Genomic DNA, 23,714 nt, shown 5'->3' with positions numbered 1-23,714 from the left:
GCCACCTGCTGGATAGTCAGAGAAAGGGCACCCCACCAAGCTGTAGCTCTGACAAATTAGAAATAATTTTTCCAATAAGCCTGCATATCCTAAAAGAACCCTATCAAGATAAGCAAATGCCAAGAGGCCAAAAACAACAGAAAATTTTAAAGCATATGAAGAAAGCAGAAAATATGGATAATCCAAACACAATCACCCAAATAAAAAAATCAGAGGAGACACAGTACTTGGAGCAACTAATCAGAGAAGTAATGACAAACAACCAGATCATGGCACAGGATATAAAGGACATGAAGAAGGCCCTAGAAGAGCATAAAGAAGAATTTGCAAGAGTAAATAAAAAAATAGATGATCTTATGGAAATAAAAGAAACTGTCGATCAAATTAAAAAGATTCTGGATACTCACAGTACTAGATTAGAGGAAGCTGAGCTGTGAATCAGTGAGCTCAAAGAGGACAGAACAGAAAGTGAAAGAACAAAAGAAGGAATGGGAAAAAAATAGAAAAAAACAAAATGGATCCCAGGGATATGATGGACAGCATAAAGCGCACAAATATAAGAATCATCGGTGTTCCAGAAGGGGAAGAGAAAGGTAAAGGTCTAGGAAGAGTATTCAAAGAAATTGTTGGGAAGAACTTCCCAAACCTTCTAAACAACATAAATACACAAACCATAGCTGCCCAATGAACTCCAAACAGAATAAATCCAAATAAACCCACTCCAAGACATTCTGATCAGATTGTCAAATGCTGAAGAGAAGGATCAAGTTGTGAAAGCAAGAGAGAAGCAGTCCACCACTTACAAGGGAAACAGCATAAGACTAAGTAGTGACTACTCAGCAGCCACCAGGGAGGTGAGAAGACAGTGGCATGACATATTTAAAATTCTGAAAGAGAAAAATTGCCAACCAAGAATTCTTTATTCAGCAAAACTCTCCAAATTTGGGGGAGAGCTGAAATTTTTCACAGACAAACAAATGCTGAGAGAATTTGCTAACAAGAGACATGCCCTACTTGAGATACTAAAGGGAGCCCTACCAACAGAGAAACAAAGAAAGGAGAGAGAGGTATGGAAAAAGGTTCAGAATTAAAGAGATTCAGTCGTGTGATGCACTAATGTCATGGGGGTGGGAGGGATGGGCAGAGCACAGAAGTACTGGTCTGTATTGAGTCTGGGCCTGCTGAGGGGGAGAAGGGGGCATGGCTGGTGAATTCTATGATGCTATGGTATGACTAACTGCCTCCTAAAGACCGTGATATAATGAGGTGCTGTACATTCAAACCCCCTCCCACTTTTGTTTTTCTGTTACACAATTTAATCCTGCTGTGGACAAATAAAAGTTTTACTTGTATGAAAAAAAAATAGATTCAGTAAGGGTGCATGAAAGAACATTAAGAGAGAGAGGGGAAAAATATATCTGACAAACATAAACCAAAGGATAGGATGGCTGATTCAAGAAATGCCTTCACAGTGATAACATTGAATGTAAATAGATTAAACTCCCCAATTAAAAGATATAGATTGGCAGAATGGATTGAAAAAATATGAACCATCAATATGTTGCTTACAAGAGACTCATCTTAGACACAGGGACACAAAAAATTGAAAATGAAAGAATGGGAAAATATATTTCATGCAAGCTACAGCCAAAAGAAAGCAGGGATAGCAATATTAATCTCAGATAAAATAGACTTTAAATGCAAGGATGTTATGGGAGACAAAGAAGGCGACTACATACTAATAAAAGGGGCAGTTCAACAAGAAGAAATAACAATCATAAATGTTTATGCACCCAATCAAGGTGCCACAAAATACATGAGAGAAACACTGGCAAAACTAAAGGAAGCAATTGATGTTTCCACAATAATTGTGGGAGACTTCAGCACATCACTCTCTGCTATAGATAGATCAACCAGACAGAAGACCAATAAGGAAATTGACAACCTAAACAATCTGATAAATGAATTTGAATTAACAGACATATATAGAACATTACATCCCAAATCACCAGGATACACATTCTTCTCTAGTGCTCACGAAACTTTCTCCAGAATAGATCATATGCTGGGCCATAAAACAAGCCTCAATAAATTTGAAAAAATTGAAATTATTTAAAGAACATTCTCTGATCACAGTGGAATACAGTTAGAAGTCAATAACCATCAGAGACTTAGAAAATTCACAAATACCTAGAGGTCAAACAACACAGTCCTAAACAGTGAGTGGGTTAAAGAAGAAATGGCAAGAGAAATTGCTGAATATATGGAGACAAATGAAAATGAGAACACAACATATCAAAACCTATGAGATGCAGCAAAAGGGGTACTGAGGGGAAAATTTGTAACTCTAAATGCATACATTAAAAAGGAAGAAAGAGCTAACACCAATGAACTAATGGATCAACTGAAGAAGCTAGAAAATGAACAGGAAACTAATCCTAAACCAAGTAGAAGAAAAGAAGTAACAAGGATTAAAGCAGAAATACATGACATAGAGACAAAAAAACAGTAGAGAGAATAAATATTACCAAAAGTTGGTTCTTTGAGATCAACAAGATTGACAAGCTCCTAGCTACATTGACAAAATTAAAAAGAGAAAAGACCTAAATAAACAAAATAATGAATGAGAGAGGCAACATTACTGCAGATCCCAAAGAAATTTAAAAAATTGTAAGAGGATAATATGAACAACTGTATTCCAACAAACTAGATAATGCAGAGAAAATGGACAATTTCCTAGAAACATATGAAGAACCCAGACTGACCAGAGAAGAAATGGAAGACCTTAACCATCCAGTCACAAGCAAAGAGATCCAATCAGTCATCAGAAATCTTCCCACAAATAAATGCTCAGGGCCAGATGGCTTCACAGGGGAATTCTACCAAACTTTCCAAAAAGAACTGACACCAATCTTACTTAAACTCTTTCAAAACATTGAAGAAAATGGAACACTGCCTAACACTTTTTATGAAGCTATCATCACTCTAATACCAAAATTGTATAGAGATGCTACAAGAAAGGAAAACTATAGGCCAATCTCCCTAATAAATATAGATGTAAAAATTCTCAGCAAAATACTTGCAAATCGAATCCAAAGACACATTAAAAAAATCATACACCATAACCAAGTGGGTTCATTCCAGGCACACAAGGACGGTTCAACATACGAAAATCAATCAATGCATTACAACACATTAACAAATCAAAAGGGGAAAAATGAAATGACCATCTCAATTGATGCTTATTATAAAGCCACAGCAGTGAAAACAGAATGGTACTGGCACCAAGATAGACATATTAATCAATGGAATCGACTTGAGAATTCGGAGATAGAATCCCAGATCTACACTTGACTGATCTTTGATAAGGCCCCCAAAGCCACTGAACTGGGACATAACTGTCTTTTCAAAAAATGGGGCTGAGAGAGTTGGATATCCATATCCAAAAGAATGAAAGAGGGCCCCTACCTCACACCCTACACAAAAATTATCTCAAAGTGGGTTAAAGACCTCAACATAAGAGACAGTACCATAAAACTCCTAGAAGATAATGTAGGGAAACATCTTCAGGAGCTTGTATTAGGTGGTCAGTTCCTAGACTTTGCATCCAAAGCATAAGCAACAAAAGAAAAAATAGATAAATGGTAGCTCCTCAGTCTTAGAAGTTTCGGTACCTCAAAGGAATTCGTCAAACAGGTGAAAAAGCAGCCAACTCAATGGGAAAAAATTTTTGGAAACCATGTATGTGACAGAAGTCTGATATCTTGCATATATAAAGGAATCCTACAACTCAATAACAGTAGTACATACAGCCCAATTATAAAATGGGCAAAAGGTATGAAAAGACATTCTCTGAAGAGGAAATACAGATGGTAAAAAAAAACACATGAAAAAAATGTTCCGTTTCACTAGCTATTAGGGAGATGTAAATTAAGACCACAATGAGAGTCCATCTGACACCAATTAATTAGAATGGCTGCCATTAAACAAACAAGAAACTACAAATGCTGGAGAACATGTGGAGAAATTGGAATTCTTATTCACTGTTGGTGGTACTGTATAATGGTTCAGCCACACTGAAAGACAGTCTGGCAGTTCCTTAGAAAACTAGATATAGAGTTACCCTTCGATCCAGCAATCACACTACTCAGTATAAACCTGGAAGATCTGAAAGCAGTGAGACTAACAGATATCTGTACACCAGTGTTCATAGGAGCAACATTCACAATTGCCAAGAGATGGTAACAACCTAAGTGTCCTTTAACAGATGAGTGGATAAATAAAATGTGGTATATACACACAATGTAATACTACATGGCAGTAAGAAGAATGATGTCGTGAAATGTGACAGCATGGATGAACCTTGAAGACATAATGCTGAGCGAAATAAGCCAGGCACAAAAAGAGAAATATTACATGTTACCAATAATGTGAACACTGAAAAATGTAAAATAAATGGTTTATAATGTAGAATGTAGAGGACCTAGTTATAGATAGAAATTAGTGAAGGGGGAACGGTAATCTAGTAAGAATAGATAAGTTATCGTTGGTAAATTTAATGTTCTTGGACTGCTCAGGAATGACTATGGTTTGTTAATTTCTGGTGGGTATGGTAGGAACAAGTTCACAGATATGTAGTTATCTTAGGTTATCTGTTTTTCTTATTCCCTCCTGGGTTGTAGTTATAGTCTGTATATTTTCTTGGGGTAGAGTAGGAACATGTTGGAAGTAGGTAGTGTAGTTATTTTAGGTTATTTGTTTTTTCTTATTCCTTTGTTTTGGTTTTGTTTGAAATGTTTTTTTATTGTCTTTTTTAAATTTTTTGATAAAGTTATTTAAAAAATGAAAAAAAAAATATGCAGAGCCCCCCTGAGGAGCTGGAGGAAAATGCAAAGGTGTTGAGTTTCCTCACCTGGATGGTTGCTGATGTTCTTACAAACATTGAGGACTGGGGAGTTGATGTGCCAAACCCTCTATCACGGGACTTGTCCTTAAGAAGCCTGTTACTCCCAAAGAGAGGCTAGGCTTGCTTATAATTGTGCCTAAAAGTCTCCCCCTAAATCCCTCTTTGTTGCTCAGATGTGGCCCCCTCTCTCTAGCTAAGCCAATTTGGCAGGTGAAATCACTGCCATTTCCCGTACGTGGGATCTGACACCCAAGGGTGTAAATCTCCCTGGCAAGGTGGAATATGACACCAGGGTAGGAATCAGAACCCAACATCATGGGATGGAGAACATCTTGTTGAAAAGCGGGATGTGAAATGAAGTGAAATAAAGTTTCAGTGCCTAAGAGATTCCAAGAAGATTCGAGAGGTCACTCTGGTGGGCACTCTTGCATACTATATAGATAACTCTTTTTAGGTTTTAATGAATTGGAATAGCTAGCAGTAGATACCTGAAACTATCAAGCTACAACCCAGTTGCCTTGAATCTTGAAGATGGTTGTATAACAGTGTAGCTTACAAGGGGTGACAGTGTGATAGTGAAAGCCTTGTGGATCACACTCCTCTTTACCCAGTGTATGGATGGATGAGTAAAAAAATGGGGGCAAAAAACTAAAGGAAAAATAGGGTGGGGGGGACGATGAGTTGGTGTTCTTTTTTTACTCTTAGTTTTTTTATTCTTATTCTCACTTTTTTTTGGTACAAGGAAAATGTTCAAAAAATAGATTGGGGTGATGAATGAACAACTATATGATGCTTATATGATCAATTGATTGTATACTTTGGATGACTGTATGGTGTGTGAATAAATCTTAATTAAAAAAGTGTTGGTGACGGAGAAAATAATCATTTTATTGGGCTAAACATAATATTGTAATTGTTCCCCCTCAAGTGACCATTTTTGTAGACATTTACATTATGTTAATAATGATTTAGCCTTTATTGTGACTATAGCCTGATCTGTAATACTCAAAATTAAAAATTGAAGTTTGGGGGCTTTAAGATCAATAGTCCTGAAATTAATTGGGTTAGAAGTATTTCTGCTGATCTCTGGAACTGGTACGCTTAATAATAAAGAACAAGGAATAGTAAAATACAATGACCTTTCTTACTTTTTGAGGGGTTGCATGCAAAAAATTATAATTTCAGTCCTCAATGTTAGAAAAATTTTAATTGCTTGGTTTCATATTAAAATTTGAGGTTAGATTCCCTTTAATTTTGCTTAATCACATTATTTTAGGAATATTGATGTTTACTATTTGGGAATTTTTGAAGAATACTGGTGTGACTTTTCATTGCTTTTTTTTTTTTTTTTTTTTAAGAAATTTTATTTTGAAATAAATTCAAACTTACAGGAACAGTTGCAAAAACAGTACAAACTCCATACATAGAACTCCAGCATACCCTGACCCTCCTCCCTCGATACCCCGATCCACCACCTTTAACATCCTGTCACACCATTTCTTTCTCTCCTTCCTTCTCTCCCTCCCTCCCTGCCTACCTATCTATCATCCATCATCTATTGCTCTGTCCTCTGAACATATGAGAGCAAGCTGCACACATCTTTGAACAAACAATATAATTCACGTATACCTTTCCCATGAACAAGAATATTATTTTATACAATCCCATTAAGCACAGCTATCCCATCCAGGAACATCCTTGGCATTTGTCATCTATTTAGATTGTCTTTTTTTTTTTTCCAATTGTGGAAACGTATACAGCATAAATCTTCCCATTCCACCCCCTCCCTAGCATTCCATTAGTGGGATTAATCACATTTAGAATGTTGCAATGCTATCACTTTCCCTTCACCCCAAACAGAAACCCTACACTCATTTCTTAACTCCTCATTGCCCCTTCCCCCACTTTTCGGAACCCCTACTCTACTTTTCATCTCTATGGTCATATTCTTTGATACTGTCTTTGTGTTTACCATGGGGTTTAAATTTAACATCTTAAATCTATAACAATCTTGTTTTTCGTTGATACCAACTTAACTTCAATATGACACATAAACTATCTTCCTATTCTCCCTCATTCCCCCACCTTTGTGTAGTTCTTGTCAAAAATTACATATTTTACATTGAGTCCAAAACCACTGATTTATCATTACAGTTTATGTATTTTAGATCCTGTAGGAAGTAAATAGTGGAGTTACAAATCAAAAATACAATAGTATTGGTATTTATATTTACCATGTGATCTTTAGTGGTACCCTTTATTTCTTCATGTAGTTTCAGTCAGTTGTTTAGTATCCCTTCTTTTCAGCCTGCTCAACTCCTTTTAGCATTTCTTATAGGACTGATCTACTGGTGGTGAAGTCCCTCAGCTTTTGATTATCCAGGAATGTTTTCATCTCTCCCTCATTTTTACCCTCCAGGTTTTTGTGATTTCTCCAAGTCTCTGATGGTTATTGACTTCTATTTGTATTCCATTGGGGTCAGAGAATGTGCTTTGAACAAATTCATTTTTTTTTTTTTAATTTATTGAGCCTTGTTTTTATGTCCCAACATACGGTCTATTCTGGAGAAAGATCCGTGATCACTAGAAAAGAATGTGTGTCCCGGTGACCTGTGATGTAATATTCTATATATGTCTGTTAAAATTCTCTCTATCTCTCTCTCCTTTCTTTGTTTCTCTGTCGGTAGGGCCCCCTTTAGTATCTAAAGTAGGGCAGGTCTTTTACTGGCAAACTCAGCATTTGTTTGTCTGTGAAAAATTTAAGCTCTCCCTCAAATTTGAAGGAGAGTTTTGCTGGATAAAGTATTCTTGGTTGGAAATTTTTCTCTCTCAGAATTTTAAATATGTCATGCCACTGCCTTCTCACCTCCATGGTGGCTGTTGAGTAGTCACTACTTAGTCTTATGTTGTTTCCTTTGTTGTGGTGAATTGCTTTTCTCTTGCTGCTTTCAGAACTTGCTCCTCCTCTTCAGTATTTGACAGTCTGATCAGAATATGTGTTGGAGTGGGTTTATGTGGATTTATTCTATTTGGAGTTCGCTGGGCATTTATGCTTTGTGTATTTATATTGTGTAGAAGATTTGGGAAGTTTTCCCCAACAATTTCTTTGAATACTCTTTCTAGACCTTTACCCTTCTGTTCTCCTTCTGGGATACCAATGAGTCTTAAATTTGGACGTTTTATTTTATCTGTCATATCCCTGAGATCCATTTCGATTTTCTTGATTTTTTCCCCCATTTTTTCTTTTGTTCTTTCATTTTCTGTTCTGTGGTCCTCAAGGAGGCTGAGTTGTTCTTGACCTTTCTCTAATCTTGTATTATGAGTATCAAGAGTCTTTTTAATTTGGCCTACAGTTTCTTTTATTTCCATAAGATCTTCTATTTTTTTATTTACTCTTGCAATGTCTTCTTTATGCTCTTCTAGGATCTTCTTTATGTCTTTTATATCCTGTGCCACGCTCTTCTTCATGTCCTTTATATCCTGTGCCATGCTCTCATTGCCTGTCTGTAGATCTTTGATTAATTGTGCCAAGTACTCTGTGTCTTCTTATCTTTTGATTTGGGTGTTTGGGTTTGGGTTCTCCATATTGTCTGGTTTTATCATATGCTTTAAGATTTTCTGTTGTTTTTGGCCTCTTGGCATTTGCTTTACTTGATGTCTGATTTGTCAGAACTGCAGCTTGGTGGTATACACTTTCTCTAACTAACCAGCAGATGGCATCTGTGAGTCACCTATTCCCCTCAAGTCAGTTTTCCCCAACTTTGTGGTGTGTGGGGATATGATTCTTGTAGGTTCAATTGGTGCACTAAATTGGGGTGTGTTGTTGGTGCTGTCCGCCCTGAATGTGGGGCGTGTGTCTGGGTGGTTAGGGAGGCAGGGCAGCTTTAATAATCAAACCTCCCAGGTGTTCTCGGAGATTTAAGGCTGTTGCAGGAGCCTAAGCCTTCATTTCAGTCCTGCCACAGATTGTCTCTGCCACTGTCCCACAAGTCCTTGGTATTTGTATAACGTCCCTGGGATTTCCGAGTGGTTCCCCCTTCTCAGCTGTGCTCTTCCAGGACCTCTGCTGAGGGAGGGCTGCGCCACATCACAAGTGCGCGCTGGCCCACCATGGAATCCCTGGGTCGCCAGGCCATGCAGGGTCGCTCCTAGCCTGCTTCAAAGATGGTTGAATGGGATGTGTTACTTCCCCCTTTTTTCACGGCTCCGCCCTCCCAGCTCTGGGACAATCAGCCGTGGGTGCATTAAAGGCCACTGTCCATGGCCAATATTGTGGCGTGTGTGCGGTGCTGCGGGAAAGACTCCCCGTCACACTGGGTTTCTTGGTGCGGCTCTGGGCTGTGGGTCTGGCCCCAGGCAGGAGCGTCCCCGCCCGCTGGAGAGATGGCTGCAAGGAATGCAGTTTTTTTCTCCTTTTGGCTCCCGTCTACTCCCCTGGTCTCTAGACAATCAGCAGCGGGTGTGGGAGGGGTATCCTCCACGCCAGACACCGTGGCGTTAGCCCAGCCCGCTCCCGCCGTGCTTCACTGCGCGGGTCTCCCCGTCTTAACCTGCAGCCGCTCCTGAGCTTTTATTTTATTTTTTTTTTAAGAACTAGTCTGTCTCCAAACACCAGCCACCGTTTCCCCACACCGCATCGCGGCCGCTGGACTTTCAGCTGGCTCACTCGTTTCAGAATGCAGGCTCCCGGTTTTACCAAATGCATGTTCTCTGTGGATTTAGCAGACCTTGTCCGGCTGGTGCATTGCTGGAACTGGTGTTCTGGGTCACTTTTTTATCTAGTATTTTTCATGGAGGTGTTTTTTTGCCCTGTCTCACCTAGCTGCCATCTTAGGTTCTCTCATTGCTTTTTAATGTCTAGTCCTGCCAGAAACAAAGTTGAGCTTCCTCCTGTAAAGGAAAAAACAGCACTGGACAATGTAAAACAGCTAACAGCTAAGGATGACTTTATTTAGGGGCTGCTGTTGCAGGGGAGAGAGAGTAGAGTTTAACTCCATCAAAACAAAGCAAAGGATAGCCACCTTTTTAGGGCTTGGAGTGGGTTGGAGGAAAAACACTGGAAGATACTAATGAGGGTTGATCACTGGGATGGGTCAGTGGTTTACTGAGGTTGCAATTAGGACCAACTGATTTCATACTTTTTCTTTGTAGTAATTAGTCCACCTGGAGTCTGTGTGGGCTGAGAGGGCTGAAGAGGGAGATCAGGAGCTACCTAGCTAGTAACCCCTGAGGTGTCTGAATAGTAGAAGGGCTGGGGTGAGAGGGAGTTCAGGAGTTTGGAGTTAGGGAGAAGCCTGTCTACAGTTGAGGTAAACTAAAGGGAAATTAAGGCGGTGTTGTTCATTCCCTCTCACGGTAACTCTTTTAGAGGTTTTTCTTTTGTTTTTTCCCTCAGAATCTTAGAAAAATAAAATTGTATGCTTTATGGAAATTTTGGAAAAGTGCCAACATAAAAAAGAAAAATAATTCATAATTTAATGCTTTGTTCCAATATTGTTAATACTGTTACTATTTCAGTATATTTCTTCCTAGATGTTTTTTTCTGTATAAATATATTTTCACCTAAGTGTGTAGGCTGAATAATGTCCCCTAATGATAGCAGGTCCTAATCCCTGAAACCTGTAACTGTTCTCTATATGGGGACAGGGTCTTTGCAGATGTGATTAATTTAACAATCTTGAGATGAGATTGTTCTGGATTATTGTGATGGGCTTTAAGTACAATCACATGTATCCTTACAAGAGGAAGGCAAAAGGAGATTTGAGTATAAATAGAGGAGGAGATGGCAGTGTAATGACAGAGACAGAGCTGAAAGAGGCAAGGAATGGATTCTCTCCTAAAGTCTCTGGAGAGAACATGGTGTTGCTGACACCTTGATTTTGATTTAGTAATAATGATTTTGGATTTCTGGCCTCCACAGTGTCAGAGAATATATTTCTGTTGTTTTAAGCTACCAAGTTTGTGGTAATTTGTTACAGCAGCTACAGGATACTAATACAGATTTTGATACTGGGAAGCGAGGTGCTTTTGCAACAAAAAATACCTAAAAATATAGAAGTGGCTTTGGAATTCAATTATGGTATATGCTGGAATAATTTTGAGGTACATGATAGAAAAAGCCTAAATTGCCTTAGACAGTTGGTAGAAATATGGATGTTTAATGGCACTTCTGATAAGGGCTTAGCAGGAAATGAGGAACATGTTATTGGAAACTGGAGGAAAGGTGATCCTTGTTATATAGTGAAAGCTTAACTGAATTGTGTCTTTACAGTTGTATGTAAGTGATGAACTTGGATATTTGGCTGAGGAGATTTCTAAGAAAATTGTTGAAGGTATGATATGCCTGGTTTCTTCTTGCTGGTTATAGGAAAATACAAGAGGAAAGAGATGAATTGAGGGAATAGCTGTTAAAAAGAAACCAGGGCTTGATGATTTGGGAAATTTTCTGCCTATCCAGATTGCAAAGGTGCTAAAATTAGGATAGTACCCATTAGGAAAGCATGCTCTGGAGAGGAGGTCAAGTGTATGTCCAAACAACCTTTTGCTAGTGCTGAAGAGATCAGCACTCCACCATCTCAGCAAAAGCCAGGAACAGAGATGGGATTATCCAGGAAAGGTCTGTGGAGGACCATCTTGTCTAATTGCATGGATCCTGTGACATACATGGGGATCTTATATCAGCAGAAACACTGCAGTTTGGACTGAAAGGGGCAGAAACTGTTGGACTTCCAAAATTCTAAAGGCAAGACACAAGCTGATAAAACTACTCTGCTCCAAACATGCTACCTTTAAAATAAGGAAGAATGACCCCAAGGTAGGCGCCACATACACAGAGGTCAGGGCCACAGGCCCAGAGGACAAAGCCTCAAGCTACAGGATTATTTCCAGGCCTGAAGCCTCATGGAATTTGCCCTGCTGAATTTCAGAATTGTTTGGGATCAGTGACCACTTTCTTCCTTTCTTCCATTTTTTACCTTTTGGAATGGAAATATCTGTAATTGTTTTCCTATTTGTATCCCACCATTGTATTTTAGAATCAAGTTAATGTGTTTTCTAGTTTTAGAAAATTCATCTAGAGACGAGGAGGAATTTTGTTTTAGGATGGATCATACCCAGAGTTTCACCAAAGCTTGTTTTGGATGATGAAATGTGGGACTTTTGAGCTGATAATATTCAGATGAGATTTGGGAATTCAAGTTGATGCTATAATGGGTTGAGACTACTGGGACTTTCGGGATGTTGGGATGAGGTGAATGTAATAGCATGTGAGACAGAAGTGAATCTTTTGGGGCCGGAGGGTGGACTGAAGTTGATGGAATAATGTACCTCAAAGATAGCAAGTCCTAATCCCTGGAACATATAAATGTTGCCATATATGGCAACAGGGTCTCTGCAGATGTGATTGTATTAAGCATCTTGAGATGGGAGGGTATCTTGGTTTATTCAGGTTGATTCTAAATGCAATCATATGTATCCTTATAAGGGAGTCACAGGGAGATTTGACCACATGTACAAAAGGAGAAGGCAGTGTGGTGACAGGCAGGCATTGGAGTGATCCAGCCACAAGCCAAGGAACACTAACAACCGTCTGAAGCTGGAAGAATCAAGGAACAGTTCTGTCTTGGAGTCTCTGGAGGGAGCATGACCCAGCTGACACCTTGATTTTGGCTCAGTGATACTTATTTTAGACTTTTGACTTTCAGAACTCTGAGAAAATGAATTTCCATAGTTTTAGACCAGCAAGTTTATAATAATCTGTTACAGCAGTCACAGGAAACCAATAAAATAAATGTAACAATTTTCTAATTAGCTGCATCCTGATTCTCCTGACACATTTCATACACTGCTTTAAAATTCACTTTACCCTAAATCCCTGCCCTTCCCCTATGCCTTTCCCTAATTTATTGTCTGAAATACTTGTTGCTTGGATTCAGGCTTTTTGAATTCATGCTCCTTAAGAGAATGCTGCCAAAAATGGATTGTATATATGCCAAGGAGATACCTCTGATTAACCACACTGTATCATAGGAATCAAACTATTAGGAACAAACAATATAATAGTTAATTTAAAAAAAAAAAGGGTTAATTAAAAAAAAAAACAATGATAAAAATATGCAGAGCCCCCCCTGAGGAGCTGGTGGAGAATGCAGTGGTGTTGGGCTTCCCCACCTCAATGGTTGCTGATGTGCTCACAGACATAGGGGACTGGTGGTTTGATGGGCTGAGCTCTCTACCACGGGACTTCCCTTGGGAAGACTGTTGCTGCAAAAGAGAGGCTAGGCCTGCCTATAATTGTGCCTAAGAGTCTCCTCCTGAATGCTTCTTTGTTGCTCAGATGTGGCTCTCTCTCTCTAGCTAAGCCAACTTGGCAGGTGAAATCACTGCCCTCCCCTCTATGTGGGATCTGACACCCAGGGGAGTAACTCTCCCTGGCAACATGGAATATGACTCCCAGGGAGGAATTTAGACCCAGCATCATGGGATGGAGGACATCTTCTTGACCATAAGGGGGATGTGAAAGGAAATGAAATAAGCTTCAGTGGCAGAGAGGTTCCAAAAGGAGCCAAGAGGTCACTCTGGTGGGCACTCTTATGCACAATATAGGCAACCCTTTTTAGATTCTAATGTACTGGAGTAGCTAACAGTAAATACCTGAAACTATCAAATTACAACCCAGAACCCTTGAATCTTGAAGATGATTGTATAAAAATGTAGCTTATGAGGGGTGACAATGTGATTGGGAAAGCCATGTGGACCACACTCCCCTTTGTCCAGTGTATGGATGGATGAGTAGAAAAATGGGGGCAAAAAAAAAAAAAAAAGCACCCAGTGTTCTTTTTTACTTTAATTGTTCTTTTTCTCTTTAATTTTTATTCTAATTATTTTTGTGTGTGTGGTAATGAAAATGTTCAAAAATTAATTTTGGTGATGAATGCACAACTATATAATGGCACTGTGACAGTTGAATGTATGCTTTGTATGACTGCATGGTATGTGAAAATATCTCAATAAAATTGAATTAAAAAAAGAAATAATAGAAGAATGACATTAAGACAGATCTAATTCCATTTTTTTAAATCTCTTCCTTTTAGAATTTCAATTTTGTGTACATTTATAATACAGTTGCATGTGTATATAATTTATAAGTCAGTTGATAAACATATGTCGGGGGTATCTTAAAACATTTTTTTTTAACCACCAGAGAGAGTTGAGAGACCACTGTTTGAAGATATGAATCTTGCCCAATCACACTGTTAAGTGAGCTCCAAACGCCTGTTGCCAAGTCCTAACCCCATTTTGAACTCAGTCATTAGCTAGTAACAATCAGATAAATAACTTATTTTTCACATTGTAAAATGGCTTATAGAGATCTTAAGGTTTTTTACATTTTGCCAATGTGGCATTCTGAAAGTTTATTATTTATCTTTTTCTAGTTGTGATCATAAAGACAATGATCTATTATGAGATATATTGAAATATATGGCAAATATATGATGTGAAAGAAATGTTTCCAGATGTTTAATTTTAATATTAATATTTTAGCTGTGCTGTAAGCAGTGATACGCTGGAACTGTCTCAGGTTGCCAACTGAGTGTATCTCTTCTTAACCTCCATGTGCAGTGACATCTTGGCAGCCTGAAGTTGATCATGAGTGGAGTATTTATTTACACCATGGACTGCTACAAATCAGGACTTTATTTTCCTTTTTTTCCCCCTTTGGAGAGCTGCTTTTCCACTTTAGGGTTTTTCAAAACTAATCTATTATTCCCAAATTATGCTCTGGACTATGAGCCTTTCAAATATTTTGTGAAAAAGTATTATATGGTCAAACATGTTTCAGAAATCTTGCATGTAGAAACTTCTCCTTGTTAGAGTCACAATATATACAAACTTACTCTGATAATTTATACTGTGAAGAAATCTGTTTATATAACTCAGTGTTTCCTAAACTTTGTATTTTTGTAGAACTCATTTTTTTGGTTACATCTTTTAATAACCCAATAAATTAGTGTTTTGCAGGGCACTCTTTGGGAAATATAGAGCTAGATCATATTTATTTACTTACTGATTTAAAATGTGTTTTATTTCCAGCCCTGCCAAGGTGACCCTGCTGGGGTCAGCTGTCTTCACATTACAGCACACCAAGTATCTGTCAATATCAAAGCATAATCTTATGTTCTTTTATACCATCTTTCTTGTGTCCACAAAGGTAAGAGTTCAAAGTACCTTAAATCAGTTTTTTTACAAATCCTGTATAATCATTCCCCTTTAACAGAATTCTGTTTATGAGGCAAGTAACAGAAAAAATTATTTTTATAATTACTGCATTCTAAAAAAGATGAATTTGGGAAGTTATTCAGCAAATCTGTTACTTTCTGAGTTCTGAAACGTGTCTTCTGTGATTGCTCTTTTTCTTTATGTAGAAGGTATCAGGAAAGACTTGCAGATAGTGTAGGAGTTTATTGGAGTTCAGCAAGTAGTGGAGATAGCCAAGGCTGATCAGAGACTGCAAATACAGAGTGGTCTCATTTGTACAATGAGGTACTTGGGCTACATGTTCTCTGAAGTTCATTTAAGCTCTAAAATTTTGAAATTTCCTATTAGGACATGTGGTAGTTTGCTAATGCTGCCAGAATGCAAAACACCAGAAATGGATCGGCTTTTATAAAAGGGGGTTTATTAGGTTACACAATTACAGTCTTAAGGCCATAAAGTGTCTGAGGTAATGCATCGACAATCAAGTACCTTCACTGGAGTATGGCCAGTGGTGTCTGGAAAACCTCTGTTAGCTGGGAAGGCAAGTGGCTGGCTTCTTCTCTGGAGTTCTGGTTTCAAAATGGCTTTCTCCCAGGATGTTTCTCTCTAGGCTTCAGCTTATCTCCAAAATGTCATTCTCAGTTGCTCTTGGGGCATTTGTCCTCTCTTAGCTTCTCCAGAGCAAAAGTCTGCTTTCAAAGGCCATCTCCAAAATGTCTCTGTAAACTGCAGTTCCTCTCTCAGCTCCTGTGCATTCTTCAGTGTCCCTCTTGGCTGTAGCAGGTTTGCTCCTTTTGTCTGATCTTATATAGTGCTCTAGTAAACTCATCAAGGCCGGTGCTGAATAGGCGGGGCCACACCTCCATAGAAATTATCCAATCAGAGTTATCACCCACAGTTGGGTGGGGCGCATTTCCATGGAAACAACCTAATCCAAGTGTTCCAACTTAATCCCCACTAATATCTCTGCCCCCACAAGATTGCATCAAAAAACATGGCTTTTTCTAGGGGACATAATATGTACAAATCAGTACAGGACACATGTGTAATAAATCTCTACTACTGCTACTTGGTTGCAAGCATTATTCCTTCTTTAAGTGGAGGTAGCATGGTGTAAGAGCATGGGTCTTAGAGACAGTCAGTCTTGGGTTCAGAGCCTACCTTTGTTTTCCAGTCCCTGAATAAGAAAGTTGCTCAATGTCTCTGAATCTCAATTTCTCTGTAAGACTGAGAGAATTAGAGATGAAGCACATCATTTATCATGGTGTCTGACACCTTATGAACTTTATTTGCATCAGTTATCATGAAGCTAATTCTGATTATTATTATTAGCATTATTAGGTATTGTTCCCTATTCACAAATAGACAATTAATTTAAAAATAAGATTATTTAAACCTAAGCAAATTTTATAGCTAACTCTGTCTTAGACTAGATGTTTTTGACAAAAAAGTTATGCATATGATTAAAAGGAAGGTAATATGTAATATATAAATGTATCTAAGAAAGAACAAAGTCACTATAGGGATCATTTATTTTAGTTTCAGGAGTCTCTGCAATGGAAGTGATCTGTGGCTATAATTCAAGTATTTTAAATATCTGAGGCAAAATCCATTTACATGAGTCCTCCCCAGTCCTCAAAATTTGAGCTGAATATATATATGTGTGTATATATATATATATGTATTTATGATAGCTTTATTGAGATATAATTCACATACCATACAGTTAACCCATTTAAAGTGTGTAAGCCAGTGATTTTTAGTATATTCACAGAGTTGTACAATCAGCACCACAATCAATATAAGAATATTTTTGTCACTCCAGAATGAAGCCCTGTACCCATTAACAGTTACTTCCCATTTCCCCCTCAACCTTCCTAGCCGTAGGTAACCACTAATCTACTTTTGGTCTGTATAGATTTACTTATTCAAGACACTTCATATAAATGGCACCATACAATATGTGGTCTTTTGGGTCTGGCTTTTTTCACTAGCATAATGTTTTCAAGGTTCATCCGTGTTGTAGCATGTATCAGTATTACGTTCCTTTTTATGGGTGAATAGTATTCCATTTTATGGATATGTCACATTTTATTTATCCATTTCTCAGTCAACGGACATTTGGGTTGTTTCCACTTAACTGGCTATTATTAATAATGCTGCTGTAAACATTCATGTGCAAATTTTTGTTTGGGCATATGTTTCCAGTTCTTTCGGGTATATCACCTAGGAATGAAATCGTTGGGTCTTATGGTTAACTCTATGCTTAACCTTTTGAAGGACCGACAGACCATTTTCCAAAGTGGCTGCGTCATTTGTATTCCCACTAGCAGTGTTTGAGTGTTCCAGTTTCTCCACATCCTCTCCAGCACTTGTTATTATCTTTGTTTTTTATTATAGCCACCTACTGGATATTAGATGGTATTTCATTGTGATTTTGATTCGCATTTCCCTAATTACTAATGATGCTGAGCATCTTTTCATGTGCTTTTTGACCAGTATGTCTCCATTTCCTTGGAGAAATGTCAGTTCAGGTCCTTTGACCATTTTTAATTGGGATATTTGTCATTTTAGTTTTGAGTTGTAAGGATTCTTTATATATTCTGACTACTAGATCCTTATCAGATATATGATGTGCAAGTATTTACTCCCATTCTGTGGGATGTCTTTTCACTTTCTTGATAGTGTCCTTTGAAGCACAAAAATTTTTAATTTTGATGCAGTCCAATTTATCTATTTTCTCCTTTGTTGCTTGTGTTTTTCATGCCATATCTAAGAAATTGTTTTCCAAATCCAAGGTCATAGAGGTTGACTTCTGTGTTTTCTAGTTTTGTGGTGTTATCTTACATTTATATCTGTGATCCATTTGGAGTTAAGTTTTGTGTATAGTATGGTATAAGAACTCTCCAACATTACTTTGCATGTGGTTATCTAGTTGTTCTAGCACCATTTGTTGACAAGACCAGTCTTTCTCTCATTGAATTGTCTTGACACCCTTGTCAAAAATCAATTGACCATAACTGTAAGGGTTTATTGCTAAACTCTAACTTCTGTTCCATTCATCTCTGTCTTTTCTCATGCTAGTACCATACTGTCTTGATTAATGCAGCTTGGTAGTAAGCTTTCAAATGGGAAGGTGTAAGTCTTCCAACTTTGTTCTTCTTTTTCAAGATTGTTTTGAGTATTCTGGATCTTTTGAATTTCCATATGCATTTTAGGACCAGCTTGATAATTTCTGTAAAGAAGCCATCTTCTTTTTAGATGGGTTTTGATAGGGATTACATTGAATCTATAGATCAATTTGGGGCATCTTGCCATCTGTTTCTTCCGGTCCCTGATATCTTTTCATTTATTTGGGTTGTCTTTACTTTTGTTCCAATGATTTATAGTTTTCCATAAACAAGTCTTGCACTTCCTTGGTTAAATTTATTACTAAGTATTCTTTTTGATGCTATTGTAAATAGAATTGTTTTCTTAAGTTTATTTCCAGGTCCATTACAAATATGTGGAAATACAGTTCACTTTTGTATACTAATCATGTCTCTTGCAACCTTGCTGAACTCATTTATTAGCTCTAGTAGATTATTTTTTGTGTATAGGATACTTTGGATTTTTTGTATACCAATCACGAGATCTGTAAATAGAGATGATTTTACTTCTTCCTTTACAATCTAGGTGCCATTTATTTCTTTTTCTTGTCAAATTGCCCTAGTTACAACCTGTACTATAATGTTGAATAGAAATAGTGAGAGTGGGCATCCTTGTCTTATTCCTTATCTTAGGGGAAAACATTCAGTCTTTCACCATTAAGTATGATGTTAGCTGTGGGCTTTTTGTAGATGCCCTTTATCAGGTTGAGAAAGTTAGTTTCTTCTATTTCTAGTTTGTTGAATGTTTTTATCATGAAAGAGTGTTGGGAGTGGCATAATTTTTGAGAGCTTCTAATTTTAATCTTTAAAGAAAATGAACTTGTGTCATGGGTTTGGTCAAACCTGGCACCTATTACATTTTTTGAACTATGAGGATCAAATTTTTTTTCAAGACCTAGTTTGTGGAATGAAAATGATATTTTTTCTTGTATTTGTTGCCTGAAGTATACCTTTTATTATAATGCCCTAACTTAAATACCATACCTCAAAGTCATAATTTAAAAATAAATTTTAAAATAGAAAAAGTTGACATTCAATCTTGATTCTTTTTCATTATTCTCCAACATTTTCCTAATTAGAAGTATATCCACAAACTTCTGGTAAAATATTCATTTTTAATATATCTGTTTGTCTAAATCCCCCTAGTCTTATACCAATTTTTAAATGGCTTGTCATTTAAGTGTTTCTGAGTAGACACCTGTATGGAGCAAGTTGTTACATGGTGCATTGTGGAAACCCAGACTCAGGCACAACAGAAATTTAGTAAATGACAGCTCTATTACTTACCGAACACAAAGGGTCTGAAAGAGCCCATCTCCTCTGGAGGCCAAGTGCTCAGGGTCGGGGCTGTTGAATGGTAACTCTTCATGTCCTACTTTGCATCTGAGAGTAGAGACATACTTTGCTGACTAGGGTGGGATATTTACACAACCCTGGGAGAGGGGGCTCTGCCATTGAGAGTTCCTGCCCTGCTAAGCAACTGGGGCTGCTTGTTTCCGGGTTTAAGTTATGGTCAGGCTACTTCATTAGACCTAATGTCTCCCGCAGGCTGCGGAATGGAAAACATACTGAAACATGCACACAATGGGAAAGGAAGTGGTGGTGAGGGTGTAGATGAGGGCTGGGAGATGACCACTCAGTGCATCCATGACCTCCCCACTAACCTGTAGTTTATTTCTTAGATATAAAAGAATGAATTGACAGGAATATATAGAGAAAAAGGCATTGATTATTTTCTTTACTTTGTCTGTTCTTTTCCTGTATATTTGTTTAGTTAGTGTATTTGTGTTGTATGCTAGCTCTGGATAAAATCCAGTGTTCGGGCATATATAAAGATACTAATAAATATGGTTTCTATTTGTGAAGAGAGTATCTCCCCCAAAGTAAGACAAGCACACAGATAACTATCAGTGTAAAAATTGTGTTCTGTAAGAAACACAGAGTAAGTGTCTTACCTCTAGTATCTTTGTTGTCGTCTCAACCTCATAACAGCTGGTCTGTGTTAAACCTCAGACAGCCTCACTCTTCTCATGTCCATCTCAGGCGTAAGCTAAAGACTTGTGGTGCCATCCCATACTGATGTCTGGAGCACATGAACTTTGGAATCACACAGACCTATGTTGACCTCTAGGCTTCACAATTTTGAATAAGTCATTTATGTTTCTTAACAGAAGAACATAAATGTTATATGTACCCCAAGGGATACATGGGTTTTTGCATTGACTGTAGAAAGTCATATTATAAATGTGATGTATTCTGTACCATTGGTTGAACTTGATGGTAACTAATTTAAAACAGTTTAAAGTTAAATATAAATATATTGTGGAGTAGAGTTCAAAATTAACATTAATTTTTATAGATAAGATAAAAGGTGATATTTTATCTTTGGCTTTTTTGGACTATGCTGAGTTCACTATCTCCCATCAGAGGTGATTCCAGAAAAGTTTGAGAATTGTAAATTATCTGTTGGCTCTTCAGTATCTGTAAAATAGAGTTATGAAGATAGAGAAAGTATGTATTAACACTAGTACAAGGACTGGCATGTAATAGGCCCTTAATAAATTTTAGCTCTAATTATTAATTTTATTTACTGAGAAGGAAATGTCAGAAAGAGAGAGGATAAGAAAAAGGAAATTTGTGTCATTAGAAGCCGATGGAGAATTGAGCATACAAGAATGATTAAAGCTGAAAAGAGGCTATTAGATTTTGAAATTAAGAGGTATGTGGTAACTTTGGTAAAGGCAATTTCACTGGACTGGTCGGAGATAGAAAAATGATTGTAATCAATTGAAGTTAATAGAAGAAATGATGACAGTATTTTAAGGGGATTTGGGGGGAGTGTAAACCGGAACAACTTGGGAAAGCAATTTGAGAATATGTAACAAAGTTGAAGATATACATATCTTATTACCCAGGAATTCCATTTGTAAGTATAACCTACATCAGTTTTTCAAGGTTTGATACAGTGCTCAGCTTCATCAGAATCACTTGTTAAACATTTTTTTTGCCAAGTATCATTTAACATTTGTTTATAAGACACTTACTTAGGTGTGGGCCCTTTAAAGTTTAAAAAAAACAACTTTATTGAGGTAAAATTTATATACAATAAAAATGTTCATTGTAAGAGGATAGTTCAGTGAGTTTTGACAAGTTTATACACCTGTATAACCGCCATTAAGACAGGGAATATTTCCATCATTTCAGAAGTTTCCTGTCTACCCCAGTAAATCCCAACCACCACCCAAGGTACCACTTACCTATTTTACCGAGGTGCCACTTATGTACTTTCTATAGCTGTAGATTAGATTAATCTTTCCTTCAGTTTCATATTAATGGAATTTTACAGTATGTACTCTTTTGTGGCTGGCTTTTTTTTGGTGAACATGTATTTTTAAGATCCATTTATGTTGTTGCATCTTCGTTTTTTATTGCTTATTGACATTTTATGTCACAATTTTGTTTAAGCATTTACCTGTTGATGGATTTTAGGGTACCACTTTCATTCTTGATATTGGTAAGGTGTGCCTTCTCTCTCTTTAAATCAGAGTAGCTAGAGGTTTATCAATTTCTTTGATTTATTTTCAGTGAACCTGCTTTTCGTTTCATTGTTTTTTTGTTTTATATCTTGTTCATTTCTGCTCTTTGTTTTATCTTTCTTTCTGCTTGCTTTGGGCATACTTTGTTCTTTTTCTAGTTTCTTAAAGGACAATTTTAGGTCTTCATTTTGTGTCTGTCTACCACCCCCTCCCCCCAATATAAACAGTAAAGCTACAGATTTCCCTCTAAGTACTGTTGTAGCTGCAGCTCACTAATTTTAATACGTTGAGTTTCTGTATAATTCAAAATATTTTCTAATTCCACTTGAGATTTTTTTTCTTTGACCCAAGGTTTATTTAGATGTATATTGTTTAATTTTCCAGATATTTTTCTATAATTGATTTCTAATTTAATTCTGTCTGGTCAGAGAATATATACATATCCTTTTAAATTTGTGGAGACTCATTTTTCAACACTGACATAAGAACTGTTTTGATGAATATTCCACCTGCAGTTTAAAAGACTCTAACATTCTGCTGTTTGGGGGCAGACTAGCTCTTCCAGACATTGAAATATACAAAAGAGCCTCTATAATTGTGCTACTGGAGCATGAATAGACAAATAGACCAGTGGAAGCCCTAAAATAGATCCAAGTACTTATCGAAATTTAGTATGAATTAAGGGTGGAATTGCAAATTGCTGGGGAGTGGCAAAGATGGACTTTTCAGTAAATGATGGTGGAGCAGCTGGGTGTAGCCATTTGGAAAAGGTAAAATTAGATCCATACTTCACACCATATATAAAATTAAACTCCAAATGGATTTTAGGGATCTAAATGTAAAAAATAAAACCACACAGTACTATAAGAAAATGTGGTAGCATGTTAAAAAACACTGTAGACAAAGTCAAATTGCAATTGACAAACTGTGATAAAATATCTGCAACATATATCACAAAGCTTGATATCCCCAGTATATAACAACCTCTTAAGAATTAAGGGATGAAAGATAAAAAACCTGATAGAAAATGAAAAATAGTCCTCAATGGATAATTCACACACAAAAAAGCTATAAAATTGTCCCTCAAACATATTTAAAATGCAAATTAAAATAACACTGAGATACCCTTTCTCACTTACTAGACTGATAAAACTTTAAGTCTGGCAATACATTCTTTTGATGAGGCAATGGAGAAACAGGTACTCTTGTAACTTTTCTTTTTCACTGTTTTTGAATATTCTTGCATGTTTGTTTTTCTTTTCCAGTTTTCTTCCTAGCTGTTCTTGCGTATTGATATGAACTTCAATAGCAATATGTCTAATTCCATAAAATAGCTTTGTATTTTTATAAAGATTGTATTAAATTATATAAATTAACTTAGGGGGGGAGGCAGTTATATAGGGAGAAAAGAATAGAGTGTAAAAGGAGCAAGGACAGAGCCATGAGGTACTCCAGTATTTAGAAGTGGAGGATCCAGTATTGAGAGAAGGAAGATCCAAAAGGAGAGATTGGGAAGGAGTGGTCAGTGAAGTAAGAGGTAAACCAGTAGATGGTTTTAAGAAAGATGGAGTGGTCATTTGTGCTTAATGCCTCGGAAAAGATGTGTTCAGATAATATATTGTTGAATACATGCACAAGGGTGACTGTTTTAGGCTCTTTGGTGGATACAGTGGGCATACAAACTTTGAGTAAGTCCCAAATTCTGTCCTTAAGATGTTATAGTCTAAAGAGGAATATGAGACTTACCCATGATACTTTTTTTTAATTCAATTTTATTGAGATATATTCACATACAATACAGTCATCCATGGTGTACAGTTATTCACAGTACTATTATATAGTTGTACATTCATCACCACAAGCAAT

At 37.1% G+C, this 23,714-nt stretch overlaps 1 protein-coding gene across 12 annotated transcripts in view; it reads left to right on the top strand.

Annotated features, from left to right (window-relative positions):
* Positions 1–23,714, top strand: part of TMEM38B (transmembrane protein 38B) — a 101,587-nt gene that overhangs the window by 58,061 nt on the left and 19,812 nt on the right. For all 12 annotated transcript variants that reach the window (XR_005210603.1, XR_005210602.1, XM_037796875.1 and 9 more), the window contains exon 5: positions 14,999–15,116. Coding sequence is in view for 10 of the 12 variants with exons in the window: in XM_037796875.1 (XP_037652803.1) it covers positions 14,999–15,116 (118 nt within the window). In the remaining 2 variants the exon portion in view is untranslated. The remainder of the gene's footprint in view (positions 1–14,998; positions 15,117–23,714) is intronic.

The sequence above is a fragment of the Choloepus didactylus genome, chromosome 10, assembly GCF_015220235.1.
Source record: "Choloepus didactylus isolate mChoDid1 chromosome 10, mChoDid1.pri, whole genome shotgun sequence".
In the NCBI taxonomy this organism is placed as follows: domain Eukaryota; kingdom Metazoa; phylum Chordata; class Mammalia; order Pilosa; family Megalonychidae; genus Choloepus; species Choloepus didactylus.
This window is presented reverse-complemented; position numbering and strand designations above follow the sequence as displayed.